General features: G+C 40.5%; 2 protein-coding genes across 7 annotated transcripts in view; one reads left to right on the forward strand and one right to left on the reverse strand.

Annotated features, from left to right (window-relative positions):
* CTNNAL1 (catenin alpha like 1) overlaps positions 1-15,944 on the forward strand; it is a 126,415-nt gene extending 110,471 nt beyond the window's left edge. Inside the window, exons 13-19 of the mRNA XM_074945104.1 lie at positions 5,656-5,706; positions 5,811-5,965; positions 9,284-9,332; positions 10,814-10,870; positions 11,033-11,152; positions 13,849-13,932; positions 14,009-15,944. Coding sequence (XP_074801205.1) covers positions 5,656-5,706; positions 5,811-5,965; positions 9,284-9,332; positions 10,814-10,870; positions 11,033-11,152; positions 13,849-13,932; positions 14,009-14,170 — 678 coding nt within the window. The 3' untranslated portion in view covers positions 14,171-15,944. The remainder of the gene's footprint in view (positions 1-5,655; positions 5,707-5,810; positions 5,966-9,283; positions 9,333-10,813; positions 10,871-11,032; positions 11,153-13,848; positions 13,933-14,008) is intronic.
* The window catches only part of ABITRAM (actin binding transcription modulator), a 33,649-nt gene continuing 16,814 nt past the window's right edge, over positions 502-17,336 (reverse strand). For 5 of the 6 annotated variants that reach the window (XM_074945110.1, XM_074945108.1, XM_074945105.1 and 2 more), the window contains 3 exons: positions 16,111-16,187; positions 15,963-16,032; positions 15,530-15,887 (listed from right to left, as the gene is read on the reverse strand). In XM_074945110.1, the coding sequence (XP_074801211.1) occupies positions 15,759-15,887; positions 15,963-16,032; positions 16,111-16,187 (276 nt within the window). In that variant the 3' untranslated portion in view covers positions 15,530-15,758. Of the gene's footprint in view, positions 886-15,529; positions 15,888-15,962; positions 16,033-16,110; positions 16,188-17,336 lie in introns of those variants that run through there. The other variant, XM_074945106.1, reaches the window with a different exon arrangement.

A 17,336-nucleotide genomic window follows, 5' to 3' on the forward strand; every position in this document is an offset into this window, starting at 1 on the left:
AGGCTGCCCCCTCCACAGATGTTGTGCCATAAGCATCCAGCCAAACCCCTGTGTAAGCAGAGGGTTCAGGGGCCTCTATTTTTTCAGCCCCCTTCTACTACCGGAATCTCTAACCATTCCCAGCTATCCACTAAGGGATGCTTTTGATACCTCAGTCAAGATCCACCCACCCCTACTGATGTCACCCACTTCTAATTCTCCCCTCCTTATCTTTGGGGGCTGCCTCTCACTTTGCACTCAAACTTGGGACTCTCTCTTGATAGTTGGGTATTAGAAATTATCCATCAAGCATACTCTGTAGAGTTTCCTTTCCCCCCGTCCTCACAAAACCCTTCCTGGTCCCCCTTCAGGGACCATTTTCATGAGGTGTTTGGAGGCGGACTGCCTCCTCCTACAAGAGGTAATAGAACAAGTGCCATCTCAGTATCAAGGAAGAGGGTTCTATACCCTTTATTTTTTAGTCCCCCAAAAAGACAGAGGGTGGAGACGCATTCTGGACCTTCAACAACTGAGCATCTTTATTTGAAAGCCAAATTTAAGATGGTTACACTAGCATCACTAATCTGCTCTCTACAGGAGGGAATGTAGTTTGTGGCAAGCAACATGAAGGATGCCTATTTTCATGTAGATATCCATCTGTCCCACAGAAAGTTCCTTTTGGTTTTGAATGGGTCAGGAACATTTGCAGTTCAGAGACCTTCCCTTTGGACTAGCAACAGCACCCAGAGTATTTACAGAGGTCGTCTTTGTGGTGGCAGCCCAAATGAGATGTCAGGGTTACACAGTTTTCCCATATCTCAGCAATTGGCTCGTAGTAATTCATTGCAGCCATGAGTTCAGATCAGCATCTTCGTTCTTTCTACATCTTCTAGAAGCGCTGGGTGTCTGTTTAAACAAAGAAAAGTCTTTTTCAACACCCACACAGATGATGAACTTTATCAGAGTGACACTGGACTCCACTGCAACAAGAGCTTTCCTCCCCATGGAAAGATTTTAGTTAATGAGCAACCTGATAGCACTCACAGACCAAGGACTATGGTCAGGATGTGCCTTTCTCTTCCGGGCCACATGGCCTCCTGTACTTATGACACACCATTCAGCAGGCTTCACTCTCTACGCTGCCCACTGGCCTGGCTCTAGTCAGTCTACTCACCAAACCACGATCTCATCAACACCAGAGTGACTTTTCTCATCATGGTCAGTATCTCTCTTACCAGGAGGTTGAACCCAGTACCGGGACCGCCTGGGAGGCCAGACTGCACATCCATTTACTGAAACTGAGAGCAGTCCACCTGGCATGCAGGGCTTTTTTCTCGCTCGTTCATTCTCTTCATGTCCAAGTAATGACTGACAACATCACCATGGTTTTACATAAACAAATTGGGTAGAGCAAGATGTCTTCCCCTTTTCCTAGCAGTCAGGCTTTGGAACTGGTGCATCACAAACTACATCACTGTTCCAGCCTCATACCTTCCAAATGCCCAAAACTTCCTAGCAGATAACCTGAGCAGACACTTCTCTGCAGACCATACATGGGAGATACTCCGCTCTGTCCTGAACTAGATATTCACGCAGTGGGGAACACTTCAATAGGATCTCTTCACGTCCCAAATGAACAGGAAGCTTCACTTGTACTTCTCCAGAGGAGCTATAGGTCACAGCTTCCAGGGTGATGCTCTCCTGTTGTCATGGACAGACAATCTCAGAGATGCCTTTCCTCACATTCCCGTTACCACAGGTCTTGAGAAACATCCCTCAGGACAGGGCCAGAGTCATTCTTCTCATGCCCAACTGGCCCAGATACTTTTGGTTCATGTAGCTCCTGAGAATGTCAAGCCATCCTCCTGTCAGGATCTGCCTGTTCCTGGATCTCCTTATTTCCTGGATCTCCTTATTCAGGAACGGGGCAGAATCAGACACCCCAATCCACACCCTCTCCACCTCATGGCCTAGTGTTTTGGATAGGCATCAGAACGAGAACACTCTTGCTCAGCGCCAAGCCAAGCTATTCTTACTCTAAGTAGGAAAGACTTAGAACTTGCTACCTGGCTAAAAGGAGACACTTGTCTACCTAGGCTCAGAATAAACAGCCTCCTCCAACTTCTCCAAATATCCTAGTTGTTTAAGATTATTTCCTGTTTTTAAAAAACTCAAGTCCTTCCATTAGCTCACCATGGGTCCATCTTGAAGCGGTCAGTGCCTTCCTGACAGCAAGGTTTATGAAAAGCCTAGTAAGACCTTTCTGCCAGTTGTAAAACGTACACCTGAATGTGACCTCAACCTCATCCTGTTAGCACTCACCAGGCCACCATTTGAACACGTAGTAACATGCTCCATGTCACACCTGTCCGTGAAAGTCATGTTTCTAGTTGCTACTACCTCAACCAGAAGGGTGAGTGAGATGGAGCCCTCCTGGCAGACCCACCGTATGCTGTTTTTCTCCATTCACCTACAACCTAAATTCTTCCTCAAGGTTATTTCTGAAATCCACATCAGCCAAAATATCCGCTTAGGTATTTTATTCCTGAAACCCCATGCTTCTGCTAAGGAGAGGTGACTTCATTCCCTCAACCTCAGACATACCTTAGCGTTCTACCTGCAGGGGACCACACCTGTCAGAAAGTCATTTAGGCTATTTCTTGCTATAGTGGAATGGACTCTAGGACAAGCTATATCCTCTCAGAGAATCTCTAAATTGAGTTCTGGTTACATCATCATGTGCTATGAATTACCCCATGCAGAGGGAAATGTGCTTCCCCAAGAGCATAAGCTGCCTGTACAGCATCCCTGCAGAAAGTACCAATTCTGGACATATGCAGAGTGGCTACCTGGAGCTCCATTTACAAAACATTGAGCTAATTCAGGCATCCTCTCTCACACACCCCTCACCCCCAGTCTCAACACTACTTGTCAATCACCCAGGTGTGGAATACACATAGGCGCTGGCACTTGAAGAAATGGAGGTTTACCTGTAACTGGAAGTTCTTCGAGATGTGTGGTCCCTATCTGTACTCCACTACCCCACCCTCTGTCCCGTCTGCTTCAGATCCTCCTCGAGCCACGATAGGAGGAGGAACTAGAGAGGCTTCAGCCTGCACTTCCTCTTACACGCTTGGTCTGGAGCATGAGGAGGACTACTGAGTACACACGGGCTAATGGACACGGCTTGTTAGACTTTGTGGACTGGGATGTATGGCACGCATGTGCACTCGTATGTGGAATAGTTAGGGACCACACATCTTGAAGAAGTTCCAGTTACAGGGAAGTAACCTCTATTTTTAACTTTTTCTTTTGTTATCTTATTAATTGTAATATAAAAGTCAAAACATTTAAACTTTTAGATACATGACAAATTATAATCAGAACAATGAAGTTGAAACAAAATACTTTTGGAGTATTTCACTTCATGAAGAATTCTGAGATTTTGATGTTTCTGCCCTGATAAAGGATGAAACCAAAGTAGGGACATGCTGGCCGCCGCTTCCCACAGCTCCCATTGGCCGGGAAGAGTGAACCGTGGCCACTGGGAGCTGCGGGCAGCTGTGCCTGCGGACAGTCAATGTAAACAAACTGTCTTACGACCCACCAGCAGATTACCCTGATGGACCACATGCGGCCTGTGGGCCACGGGTTGCCCACTGCTGTAGAGGGAGAAATCAGTGTTGAGGAACTTTTCTGAAACTGACACCAAAACCACACCGCTCTGCTATTATCTTATGAAGATACTTTTTCTTTTCTGTACTTATGGATGGCATATTGGGGCCCAAATCTACAAAAATGTATGAACGCTTTTGTGTGTGCTTGATATAGATATGCAGATCTCTATGTGCTCATCCTTGGATGATGGGCTGGGTCCCCAAAGGTGGTACTTCAGTAAGGTTACTGAAGCCAGCAAAATCCCCAATGAGGAACAGTAACAGGAAATGAAAGTCATTCGTAACTGAGAATTGCTATTCAAAGTATTATTCTCCTATTTGCACATTTGTGTCAATTGTCTTTAAGATAACATATCTTTATTGGGAGAAGGCAGCCTATTCTGTTATGTAGTGCCATAAATACCTCATACAGTAAGGGATCTCTATACTACCACAGCCATGTCAGGAAAGAATTCAGTTGCACAACTATGGTCCCTTTTAGAGTTAAAACATGGTTCTGTCTTTAATATAGGTAATGCTTTAACTGTGTGTGATCTGTGTTTTTCAACTGTGCTACAACCTTGGACACAGCAAAGCAGTAACATGGTTAAAGGGCACAGTTAAAACGTATTCCCTGGCTGCAGCATCATAAGCCTGCCTGCTGCTTATTGGCAACTTCCAGATAATGGCAACTTTTTGCTGCGAACCAAGAGATTGATAAGAAGCAGAATCCACTGTACATATAAAATATATTACATGAAACAAACTTAAATGACATTCAGTACTATGAATTTGTAAATTCTCTGGTGGATCATTTGGTGCCAGTGCAATTCCCCCTCCCCCCGCCCCCCCATTTCTAATACATCTGCAGAATTAGATCAGTTCTTTATAACTAAGACCCCTGAAGGTGTGTGTTGGATAGACATTCATAAAGTTTATAATAAGCCTTTGGGCACTTTGGCAGGAACTTCCATGCAAGTTAAACAACAGCAAGTGGCAAACTGTGGCAGGAGATCAGTAATAGTATTCCATTAGTGCCTAGAAACCTCAAGCAGGATTGAGGCTGCATTGTGCCTAGATGCTTTACAACAGTGGTTCTCAACTAGGGATACACCTACCCCTGGGCGTACGTGTACGTGCCAGGGGTACGTCAACACATCTAGATCAGTATTTCTCAACCTGATGGACGCAGGATGGGTTTAGGGGGGGTCGCAAGTGCAGGCCCAGTCTCGGGGGTGACAAGCAGGGTAATTGCCTGGGTCCTCGTGCCACAGGAGGCCCCACAAAGCTAAGTTACATGCCTCAGCCCCAGGTGGTGGGGTTTGGGCTTCAGGCTCCTGAAAGAGGCACAGCAGTCTGGAAAGGTTGAGAACCACTGCTTTATAAAAGAGAGGAAATCCATGGAATGAGAAAAGCAGCAGCTCCACCGAATGTGCCTGCGTTGGCCTCCAGCCATTACAGTCAATAAGGATCTGAATGGCACAGGAGGAGGAGCAGCAGCCACAGGAAGCAGCATGCCCCTTCTGGGTTTATGTGGATTTCAGTTTGGAAACCTGACAAGGAGCTGGTGATGAGTGAACCAGTAGGTAGCTCCTCTCTATAGCTTCAAAATCACCCGAGAGGCAATTAAAAAAAGGGGGGGGGGATGCAGCTATCCGCAAGGACCACTTAGCTTCTGAGCGGGTCATGCTGCCATGCAGGAGGGGGGCTATGAGGTGAATCTGGGTGAATCTTCGGCAGTCTCAGGGGCAGAACATGGCATTTCCTTGGACGCAAATCCCACTCCCACATTCCACAAGGAATGTTTCAGAAGAAACCCCAAGCAGGAAACAGTGTCCTGTTCCTTACACAGAAAAACCTCTCATATGGAACATGTAGGCCTCTGTCTTAGTTACTAAAATCCCATTCTGCAAAGTACTTCTAAAGATGACCTTATATTTTACTCCGTGACTTGTTACTAAATTGACTGCCTATACCTTTTATAAATCTTTTTCTTCCAATTATTTTTTGTTTGAAACAGAAGCATAATGCAAATCTGAAAGCATTAAAGCCAGTCAAACTTGATACTGAGGTAAGATGCTTCCCTCTATTTAGTATTGAACCTTTTAATTATTTGTTAATTTGTATAAAGAATGTAGTGAATGGAAAAAATGCAGTAAGTTTATCCATGTACAGGAACAAGCAAAACTTGGAAAACTTGGATTAGAACTGCATTTGCTCACCTCTGATGTAGACTCTGAGACTGAGAAATGGGAGGACCAGGAGAATGAGATTGTGCACCATGGACAAAGTATATCCAGCATGGCCCACTCCATGTACTTATTTACCAGGTAATTACTCTGAATACAGTTTAAAAAGAAAAAAAGTATTTGTAGGACTTACGGAACCAGAGACAGGTTTTGGCTTTATTGAGAAAGCAGAACATTTTATAGGGAACTATAATTGAGTTTCATCCATATGCCTTCTGATTTTATATTCTAGTGTATAATACTTCATCAATAAACAGCTTGGTAAGCTTTTCTAAGTGCTGGACATAATTGTGTTGGCAAGCAGCTCTTTTTAGGACCTTCTGTGAAAGAGATATATTTTTTTAAAATAAACATACACTGAAATTTTCAAAGCTGACCAAGAGACTTAGTCACAGAACTCCCATTTGAAAGGCAAACAGTAACTGTGGGACTCACTCCCTTCATCAGCTTTGAAAACGTCAATGCTTATGTTTTTTTTAAAAAAAAATTGACATTATTCAAATGTAATTTTTGTAACAATTTTTAAAAGCAAAAAAGTCACATGTTAAGGTTAATCGTCCTTTAACTTAGAAAAAAAGGTAGCTACATTCTGTTTTTCAAAATCTTGAAAGCTGCAATTAAGGTTGCAGCAGGTCTTTCATCATAACCCCATATTCCAATGTTTGTAACTTCCTGAAAAAATGTCATTCTGCACGGAGAGGTCTGTCCAGATGTGATTTTTTTCATTTTGATTTTTAATATGAGGAAAAGCCCTTGAAACTATTGAAATGATTGAAGAATGAAAAAACTACTACTTCAGCATCTTATGACCTACATTTTGATCACCAATAAACACAAATGACAGAAAAATCCCTTCAGACTTTACATTTAAATATCACTTTATATGTAATCATCTCCCCCACTTGGGTGGGGGAAAAAAGATTGGCGTTAGACTGAAAAAATCTGAAAGGTCATAACTGACAGAAAATGACAACTGGTTAGGATATTGAAAATATAAATTTTGTACAGTGTGGGCAGGTTAACATTTCAAGAACCTTTTTAATATTTGCTTTCCCTGACTTTGTTTAAATGTGTAGCTTTAATGTTAATTATTGGAGGTTTTACCTATATAATAGAATATTTACTTGAAGCAAATCAAATTGAAACAAAGGAAATTAAAACAAATAGTAAAAGATTCTTTAACTATGTAAATAAACAGAGAACAAGAAAAGATGTACAGCCACTGTGCTGTGAGGATGGGGTAGAAATCAAGGATAATGAAACTAAATGTATACTTTGCCTTAATTTTCAGTAAGGATTACAATACAGATCTTGGGGGCTGTTGCCCCTTTTCTATCTGAGGGCCTAATCAAATTTCAGAGATCTTGGAGATGTTCCAGTTGGCATTAGAAATTGATGGTCTGGTATTTTCTTTGATGAAAACTTTGTTTGTTTATAAGGAATGTACAAAGTCCTGCTCCTCTGAGTGCAGGAGGCTTTTCTTCGTTTACAGCCCCAGGCCTCTTTAGCCAACACCAGACACAAAAGTGCTCTTGCTAGCTTTTTTTCTCTGGTCGTACTGTAATCTGCAACTGTTCGTCTTATCTTACTTTTTGCATCTGCCTCTCTCTGTGTTCTGTTTATTCTGTGTGTGTGTGTGTGTGTGTGTGTGTGTGTGTGTGTGTGTGGTCTGCCCACACACACGCCCACACCTACATATCTCAGCAAAAGCCTTCTGCCCACTTAGTGCAAACTCTTGCGTGGGTTCACAACCCCCTTTTGTTTTAGGTGGGAGAGGACTTCTGATTAACTCAACCTAACAGTTACATTACTTGAAAGGCGTGTTCATACCCAGGATATTGTCTACACTGCACAGTTGTCACCAAAACCTTTGTCTTTCGCGGGTACTTAAAAAGAAAAGGAAAAAAAAAACCTGCGAAAGACACAAGTTTTGCCGACGCAAGCAGCCGTGTAAATGCAGCTTTGTCGGCAGGAGCGCTCTCCAGGCTGGAAGTACCGCAAAAGAGCCTTGTCGCTAGAAGCTGCGTAGTGTAGACAAGCCCCCAGTCTGAGGTTTGTGATCAGAGCAGTGACCAGTGCCTCTCACCATAACAGGGCAAAAGCATGACAGCTAATGGGAAGGAGTGTATAGAAATGGAAATTACTACATCCACTGTGAAAGCAAAACCCAAAGAGCTTAATGCATACAGGGTAGGGGGACGTGATGACTTCTCTCCCAGAACACTAAAAGAACTGACACATGAAATTGCAAGTCCAGTGACAAGGATTTTTAATCTGTCCAACCATATGACTAGAGAATAGCAGACATAGTACCTATATTTAAGAAAGAGAAAAAGTTATCCGGACAACTACAGACTCATTAATCTGACCCCAATAGTATGTAAGACCTCAGAACAAGACACGGAGGTAAATAGAAAATGGGTTTACCAAAGGTAAATTGTGCAAGACTAATACGATAAGTTTTTTTTTTTTTTTTTTTTTTATAAGAACTGATTTTTGGTGTTTTGTGTTGGATTTTTTTTTTAGACTAGAGAAATGTTGGATCTAATCTATCTGGACCTCACTCAACCATTTGATACAGTACCACAGGGGAAATTTATAGTTAAACTGGAGAAGATAGGGATTAGTTTAAGAATTAAGGGTGTGATTGACTGGCTATAGGGGAAATGTCAATAGGTTGTGCTGAATTGGAACTATCTGTCTGGAAAGGAGGTTCCTAGTGGAGTTCAAGGTTTGCTCTGGGGACATTGACACAGAAAGGAGGGTGCTCATAAAATCTGATGACACAAAGTTGGGAGGCATCATCAATACAGAGGAGGACTGGAATATTTCACAGGAAGAAGAGGATGACCTTGAGGACTGGAGTAATAGAAATGAGATGAGATTTAATAGTGCAAAGTGCAAGGTCATGCACTTAAGGATTTATAACAAGAATTTCTGCTATATGCTGAGGGATATATATCAGAGAGGTAAAGACCAGGGAGAGTGAAGAGCTTTTAAAGGTAAAGGACAACGCTGGCACAAGAAAAAATAGATATAAACTGTTCGTGAATAAATTTGAGCTGGAAATTAGAATGTTTCTGACCATTAGAGAAGTGAGGTTCTGGAACAGCTTCGCAATAGGAGTAGCAGGGGCAAACAACCTAACTGGTTTTAAGATGGAACTGGATCATTTGTGAAATGGGGGTTGCCTCTGATAGCAGGGGACTAGACTCTGTGACCTTGGATGTTCCTTCCAGTCCTCTGTTCAGATAAGCAGACTGGCTGTATATAATGGCTACATTTGGTGAAGTTCTAGGAGGAGAAAAAGCATGTAAACCATATTATGTAAAAAACAAGGGAACAGACTAAGCAATCACCAGCTGTACATGGTATTAATTCTGTTATTGTCTCTTTCAGAGGAGAAGGGTTGCTGAAGACTACCCAGGATTTATTTCACCAAGCAGAGGTAATTTATATTGAGAAAACAGGGATTAGTAAACTGTCTAAGATGCTGTTAATGGCCAGTTTGTGTTATTCTTGTATCTGAATTACAGAGCAATTTAAAGCTCTGCAGTTGAGGTCCTTAGCATTAAAAATTCCCAGACACCCCATAACTAAGGTAGTATTTTTCCTGAAAGTCAGCATACCTGCATTCCAGGAATTAGTTTCAGGGGCTACTATTAAAATACTAAGACAGTGCTCATCAAGCTTTGACGTTCTGTAATTTGGGTATTAGTTTGAGAAAGGTGTAAAATTTCTGTACAAATCAGTTTGCGAAAGGACTCATGTTTATTGAATCTTAATAGTCTGAGATACCAGATTAATCCCAAGGAAGCATAGGGAAGATTGTACGACCCAGATCCTACATACACTCACGGACCAAATGTGTGCTGCTGCTGCTATGGTGGCTCCTTAAAAGGCCCCTTCACTTTCTACAGGCTCGGGCATAGATTTCTCTGCTGTGTGCCACTCAGCTCAGTTGTAACTGATGTTCCATCCTCCCCTGAGCAGCATGCAGCCGCCTTTTGAGCAGGAGGAAGGGGGAAAGCAAAAGAATTTAAATAATAGAAAAGACAAGAAGGAATGCAAGAGAATATAGCATAAAAGGACATGGGATAGAAAATGAATTTTGGAGATGGAGGATGAGTGGGTAGTAGTGGCAACTCTTAGGGCAATACATGGGAACAAAGGAGCACCAGGAGGCATCCATGGACCAAATCCCTGCAAGGGACTTCAACAAAGAAATTTGGGAACCACTGAGTGAAAATGAAACCTCATCACTCTGCATCCATGTGCTGAATCTTTGCAGGGAAAGCAATTTTTTTATCTGAGAAAATGTCATTTTGTCCTGTATCGTGTAATTTCAAAATTGCCTAAAAATGCAGACAGATGTATATAATTTTAAATGTTTCCAGAGCATGGCAAAGAAATATTTCCCTCTGCCTTTAATTTACGAGCACATTGCTTTGTTGTAATACTAAGTAGTAGTCTGTTGCAATGGTTCTCAACCAGATGTATGTGTACCCCTGTGGGTACATCAGCTCATGTAGATATTTGCCTAGCTTTACAACAGGCTGCATAAAAAGCACGAGCGAAGTCAGTACAAACTAAAATGTCACACAGACAATGATTTGTGTATAGTACTCTATACTATACACGGAAATGTCACTACAATATTTATATTCCAATTGATTTATTTTATAATTCTATTGAAAATAAGCATTTTTTCATTAATAGTGTGCTGTGATACTTTTTGTATTTTTGTGTCTGATTTTGTAAGCAAGTAGTTTTTAAGTGAGATGAAACTTGGGGGTATGCAAGACAAATCAGACTCCTGAAAGAGGTACAAGAGCCTGGAAAGGTTGAGAGCCACTGGTCTATTGTTCTTGAACTATCCAATGTATTTGCAAAATAAACAAACAACTCTGAATAACTTTTTTGTTTCAGGTTTTTGCTACAGAGGGCATAAAGCTTGCTTCAGTTCTTACTGCCTTTTCTAATCAGGTAATGTATGACTAACAAATGGTACAAGTGATTATTTACTTCCCTACTTTATTACACTTGTGTTTGCCTGGAAGCTTGGGGTCACTGGTTTTCCTTGTAACTTACATATATGTTCTGTGATTGTAACACTGAATGGTTTTAACATCTTAAAATGTATTTCAGCTAGAAGACGATGACACACCTTTGCTTTTGTTGGAGATTGACAAGCTGATCCCTGTGTGCCAGCAGCTTCAGATAACAGCTAAAACCACTGTTCAGGGGAAAAATGCTACGTTTACAAAGGTAAGACATTTTTTAAAAAAAATGTTTTAGGAGAAGCATCCAAGCCTTGTTTTGAAATCTCATTTACTTGCCTACTTCAGCTGTTTGCACAAAAAACAGAACTGCTGATTTAAATCTGGTCCATTGTAGTAGGATTTTTTCTTTTATCACAAAACAGTCGTGAGTGGTGATGAAAATGTGGAACTTTCTGATCCCCCACACAAGGATATGAGCTCTGTCCCACTAATGCCTCGGTTGTGCTGTCTTGCCCAGAATGAACAGCAGAAGTTACTCCCCTTTCCTAACAAGAATATTCTGTTTAAAATTTAAACGTATTTTTAAAAAATGATATAGAATAGCCAAAATATAGAGGAGCAGAAGAACTCCTCCTCTTTCGAAGAAGCCGTTCTATCTACTGGCTCTGGAGATTTGACCCACTTGTTAACTCTACTCTGAACTGTTCGCTTCAGTTTCAGACATGTCCAGAGGAGAAGAATTTCTTCAGGAAAGATACAGTACCTCTTGCTTTCAGAGTTCCTGTAGGTGGTGGTCTCATTGCACTGTCATTTCTACCAGTGTTTTTCCTCACTAGCAGTGAAGGCTGTCATTGATGCTTGGCTGCTCTCCTATCGTTAGGCTTTATCCACACTGGGAATTGGCTTCAATTCTAGATATCAGTGGACAGCCATTGATGTACCTGAATTGTTCCAAACCATAAGTATGGACAAAGTCAAGATTTGTACAAATGGAACTTATCTCTGCTTGAAACTGGGGTAAGCTCTACCTGAAAATTGTGGCTGTCCTTGTTTATGCTTGAGATTTGCCCTGGTCCAGCTACATTGCCAGTGTGGACATAGTCTTAGAAAGTCAGGTGCTACGCAAAGGAATCATAGACTATCAGGGTTGGAAGGGACCTCAGGAGGTCATCTAGTCCAACCCCCTGCTCAAAGCAGGACCAATCCCCAATTTTTGCCCCACATCCCTAAATGACCCCCTCAAAGATTGAACTCACAACCCTGGGTTTAGCAGACCAATGCTCAAACCACTGAGCTATCCCTCCCCTCCTTAAGAAATATTGGGAAGCCAAGTTTTTCATTCCCCTGTCTCAAGGCTTAAGACAGTTCTTGGCTCCATAAACTTCTCTGAGCAATATTCCTCTGGAAACTTGAATTAATCTGGCTCACATTGACTCTAGAGCCATAGGTAGCAATTCCTACGTAAATAATAGGTCAGTTATGCATCCCTATGCTATAAACACAACCAGTGTTGATTTAGCAAATCATTGTTATCCTAAAAGTTTCCCCCATAGTTCTTGTCAGTCTGTTATGGAAAAATAGGACACAATCGCCAAATGGCTTCCCTTTCTCTGTACTTTGAAAGGTGATGAGATTATGCCACTTACTGTGAAAAGGATAAAAGATAATGCTATTTCTTTCATCTGCCATCAATGAAGACTAACTCTTGGGGAGCCTGAATTGTGGGAACCTCCTGATAAATTCAGATCTTAATAAATTGCAAATGGATGATGCCATCCTTTGGATTTCACCGTTATGAAATATTCCAGAAAAATATATTTGCCCATTAGAGGCAATTCTATTTCTGGGCTCTACATGGAAGAAGAGGGTGAATCGAGCTTTTAAAAAGAGCTTAACTTTTCTTCCACACAGTCTTCTGCTTCTGTACACTACCTTCATGCTAAGTAGGCTCTTGTTACCTCTGCTTAGGTAATACCCTGTTATTGCAAACCAGCAATATGGAGTTCAATCCAAACATTTACCACTCACTGTTCCTGCTGAAAGCTTTCATGTTGGATGCTGGTTTTGGCGGGGCTGTCCTACAAACACTGTTCAAGAAGGCTTCTGCTCACCTACCTGCTGGATAACTGCCTGTTCATTACCAAGCATGGAATTTGTGTAGAAAATCATTTGAAGAATGGTTACTTACAATTCCTGTGCATCTTTGAGATGTGTTACCCACACAGATTCCATATCCTGTTGTCTTTTCCCTACTCTTTATGTCATGGGCTATGGGAACCAAGAAGGCACAGGCGTGGTCCGAATGGATACTGCTATTCAAAATAATCCCATGTCAGGCATAAGTATGCCAACAATGGAAGTTGTGTGGACAACACATTTTAGAAGTATCCACAGCTAAGTAACTGTTCTCTCATGCTCTCAGAAAGAGAACATATTAGTGACATAGAACTGCAGTCTTGGTGTTCAGTGCATACCCTTACCAGTTATTATAAGACACATGCTATCTGTAGGCTAATGTGGAATTACTGAAAACAGCTGTCGCCTTAAATTGCATCCTTCAAGTGTTAATAAAAAATCCAGATGAGGAATTCGAGAGCTAGTATATCCTGGATGGTACTGGAAAGTTCTGAATTCTGATTGGTCCTTCCTTGTTTTGTGAAAGAAGGTAAAACCTCTACCTCCATAGATTGGATTGTCAGATCCCTCTTGCAAGTAAATTGTTCTTTCTGGAGGAAGTAGAAGACAACTAACACTTCATTTTCCAATACAGAACAGGGAAAATGTCAAAGGACAAATACTATTAATAATTCAAGCTGAGTCTGTGCCACACAGATGCATTTCATAAAAGTGTGAAGAGACTGTTCCTTGTCAATTTTAAAAAGGAAGAATCCGTTCATATTTTAAAGGGTCAGCATGTGATATTCTCATCTAATTATGATTTTTACATGAATTCTGTTTTAGGTTGACACATGCATTCGGAAAACAAAAGGTGTGATGACCATATTATCCCAAGTTCTCCCACTCAGCTGCAAGCTACTGAAAAAGGTGAGTTAATGATCCATTTGCAGCAATGAGAAAAAATAAAACAATCCTGCTTCTGCTTTTTGTTTTGTTTTTACAGTGTGGAACTGGAAATGGCTGGCTTAAATCACCTCATCCATGGAGAGAGAACAGATTACAAACAAATACAAATGACGACAGTATGGAAGGGAAAACTGATGCCTTTGGAATAAAATCCTTGGAACATCATGTAGCAAATCTGACATTTTTAGAGAGCAAATAGTAGTAGTATTTAGGAATGGAAGAATTTCATGTGGAAATTACAAACTGGCTCAAGTTTCAAAGTTGCTTTCTTTTGTGAAAGATAAAGCAGGTTATTTGAATTAAAGCTGTTGTGACCTTCTCACATCTAATAGATGTCCTGGTACTTAACAGTAACAGTTGCATCATCGGTCAGTTTTTAACTGTTCTGTATTTTTATAATGTGAATGTGTCTCCTTTGCTCAACATTAATGCTGTTATTTTTGTAACTAACACTTGTGAACATCTTAATGGAAGTTTCACCCAAAGATGCTGCTAATGGATATTTATGCAGAGAAACTGGATAGTTTGAGGATATATGCTGCATATACTACTACTGTGGAAGTTTGTCAGTCTCACTGTTGGCCAATATCCAGAAGATAATCTGGAAGGCTCTGGCCTCAAGCACTGAATGTTGCTGTCTTAACTGTGAGATACTTCTGCAATGAACGAAAGCCTCCTGCTGGTTTGCAATACACATGCCAATTTTTTTAGGCTAGTTTGATTTAAATAATTTAATTTTACTGCTGTCAATCTGAACTAATGATGTGTTCATCCTCCAGACACATTTTATATTTCCAGTGAATACTTAAGAATTCTTTGTTTTAGTGATAAATAGCTGATCTTACTGCTGCTTTTGATTTATCATCAAAACTTAGAGTAGGATTTGAAATGCATGTGAAACTACTGAAATCTTCATTTAGAATGTATGGCATATTTAAGTTTCATAAAGTAGATTTTTTACAGTGCAAGATTTAGAACGCTTAGAAAAGATATTTTGATAGCAATTAAGACCAATCGTTGTACAAAGGGCATTATTTGATTCCAAGCCACTATGCTCTAACCACAAGTGAAATATACATTTAACGTTGGAGATGCCTGTTTGCTCTTTGTACAGATGCCATACCTTATTTTGTTGGCCTTGTATATCATTAGTCTTTGTTTTATTGTTTCTTTAAAACTTAAGGTTTTTTTCCTTGTTTTACTACTTTGAGAACAGTAGAGTACTCTAAGGGATTCAGGTCTTAAGGGTATTTAATTCTTGTGGGGCATCGTCTCACCAGTAGCTCTGTGTGTGTCCTTCGCTGGTAACAGACATCACAATGGGGATGCTGGCTTTGCAGCACCAAAGAAGAAACAGCTGAAATCCTCAACACTAGGGATTGGGGATTAATCTTGATCAGTCAGAAATGGTTTTCATTTGTGTATCTGTGTAAGATGACTTAGGTGAAACTAAGGTTTTTTGCTTATGACATTAAGCTCTAGAAAGATAGTTATTTTTCTACACTGCACCTGTCAAAAAGATGCAGAAGACTTAAATGTTTAAACTGTTTATTTCTGTATGAAATAAAATGACTGTTTACTGATCACTTGTTTAAAAAACAACAAACTACTAATTTCCAGTCCCCTACATTAAGTCTGTACAATTTTACAACTCTTTCATGTTACAACTCTTGAACTATGGGATATACTGGAAGTAGATGATTACAAGTGTTATCTATGCAATACTTAATTCTGAAGCTACTCACAGTGTAGTTCAGACATTTATGTATTCAGTTAAATATAGAGCTTCATGAAGTGGAATTAAAACGTTTCAACAAAACTTCTTCATATTCCTTCTGTGTCAGAAGTCCTTGAGTTATGGTCTTACTTTCTTCAAATTTGGGTAGTACAACTGCAATGTATCCCTCAGTAGATGGCTAGAAAATAAGACCATGATATATATAGCACAGGAATAAAAAGGAAAAAAAACTCAATGTAAGCAAAATTCTTACCTTTTCTTGTAGAATAGCTGGATTATCCAGAATGTTTTCATTAACTTCCATCAACCGCCCTCTTATACAACTGCAAAGAGGTTTCAGTGTTAGTAAAACCATGCTTTGTAATCAAAATACCAAAAAAAAAAAAAAAAAAATTACTTACCTATATATAGTATATTCTTCTCCATCTGAACAAGATATCCTGCACAGAGGGGCAAGTTCTGTTAGAAACTGAGCACCCTGCATGTGAAACAAAGAATTCCTATGACTGTAAGAAGTTTTTTTTTTTTTTTTTTTCAAGTGTGGCCTTCCTAGCATATTGAGAGAAAATTCTGAACCTTGTTACAATCAGCAGTACAAAGTAGTCACATGTTCCGAGATTGTTTTAAAAGACTTTTGGTCTCAGTTTTATTTTTTTCTAAATTTTTCACATGACTAAAAGTAACTGACGTTGTTATCCACAATGCAGGAACCAAATATCCCCCTAAGGATTTCTTTTTAACAGTGTAAATGAACTGAAATAAGTGTGTGTGGACATTTACATGAAAATAAGACAGTCTTATATTAAGGCTTGGTCCACACTGGGGGCGAGGGGGGGGGGGGGAGTCTATCTAAATTATGCAACTTCAGCTATGTGAATAATGTAGCTGAAGTTGATGTACTTAGATCATGGTGTCTTTACTGCGGAAAGTTGACAGCTGACGCTCTCCCATCGACTCCGCCTGCGCCTCTTGCCTTGGTGGAGTACCGGAGTCGACAGGAGAGTGCTCGGCAGTTGATAAATCGACCCCCGCTGGTAATGTAGACAAGCCCTAAAATAAAGACGTTTATTTTGTTGTTCTTTGGGTGTAGACCAGCCCCCAGGAGTTATCTACACACATCTCTAACAGCTTACTTAAACCAAAATCGGTTTAGCTCAAACTCTGGTTCTAAATCAACATAAGCTCAATTGAAATGAGTATCCACACTACCTTTTGCACTGGTTTAACTAAAGGTGTAATTTCAATGTGACTGTTTTTAGACAACCCATAAGCTTGCCATATATATTTTCAACAAAAAGGCAGTTTTCATGTCCATTAAGTCCTTGACATCTCTGAGGAGGCTTTTAATGTTTGAGATCTAGTTTTTTTAAAATAAAAAAGACATTACACCTTTAAGCCCTATATACCGTAGGGAAAGTCTGACATTTTCCACCACTTTACACCAGCATGGGCAAACTACTTTAGACAACCCTAGCACTGGTATTGTAACAGTATTACATATTCCTCCTCAGAACAGATCTAAGGAATGAGGTGCTTAGTATAGACACTGCTGCAGGTATTTGAAGAGCAGTCTAGGTTGGAGTTCTTTAATCTTGGAGGATCTGAACCAACGTCAACAATGGTAGAC

This window comes from Natator depressus, chromosome 2, assembly GCF_965152275.1.
Source record: "Natator depressus isolate rNatDep1 chromosome 2, rNatDep2.hap1, whole genome shotgun sequence".
Classification (NCBI taxonomy): domain Eukaryota; kingdom Metazoa; phylum Chordata; order Testudines; family Cheloniidae; genus Natator; species Natator depressus.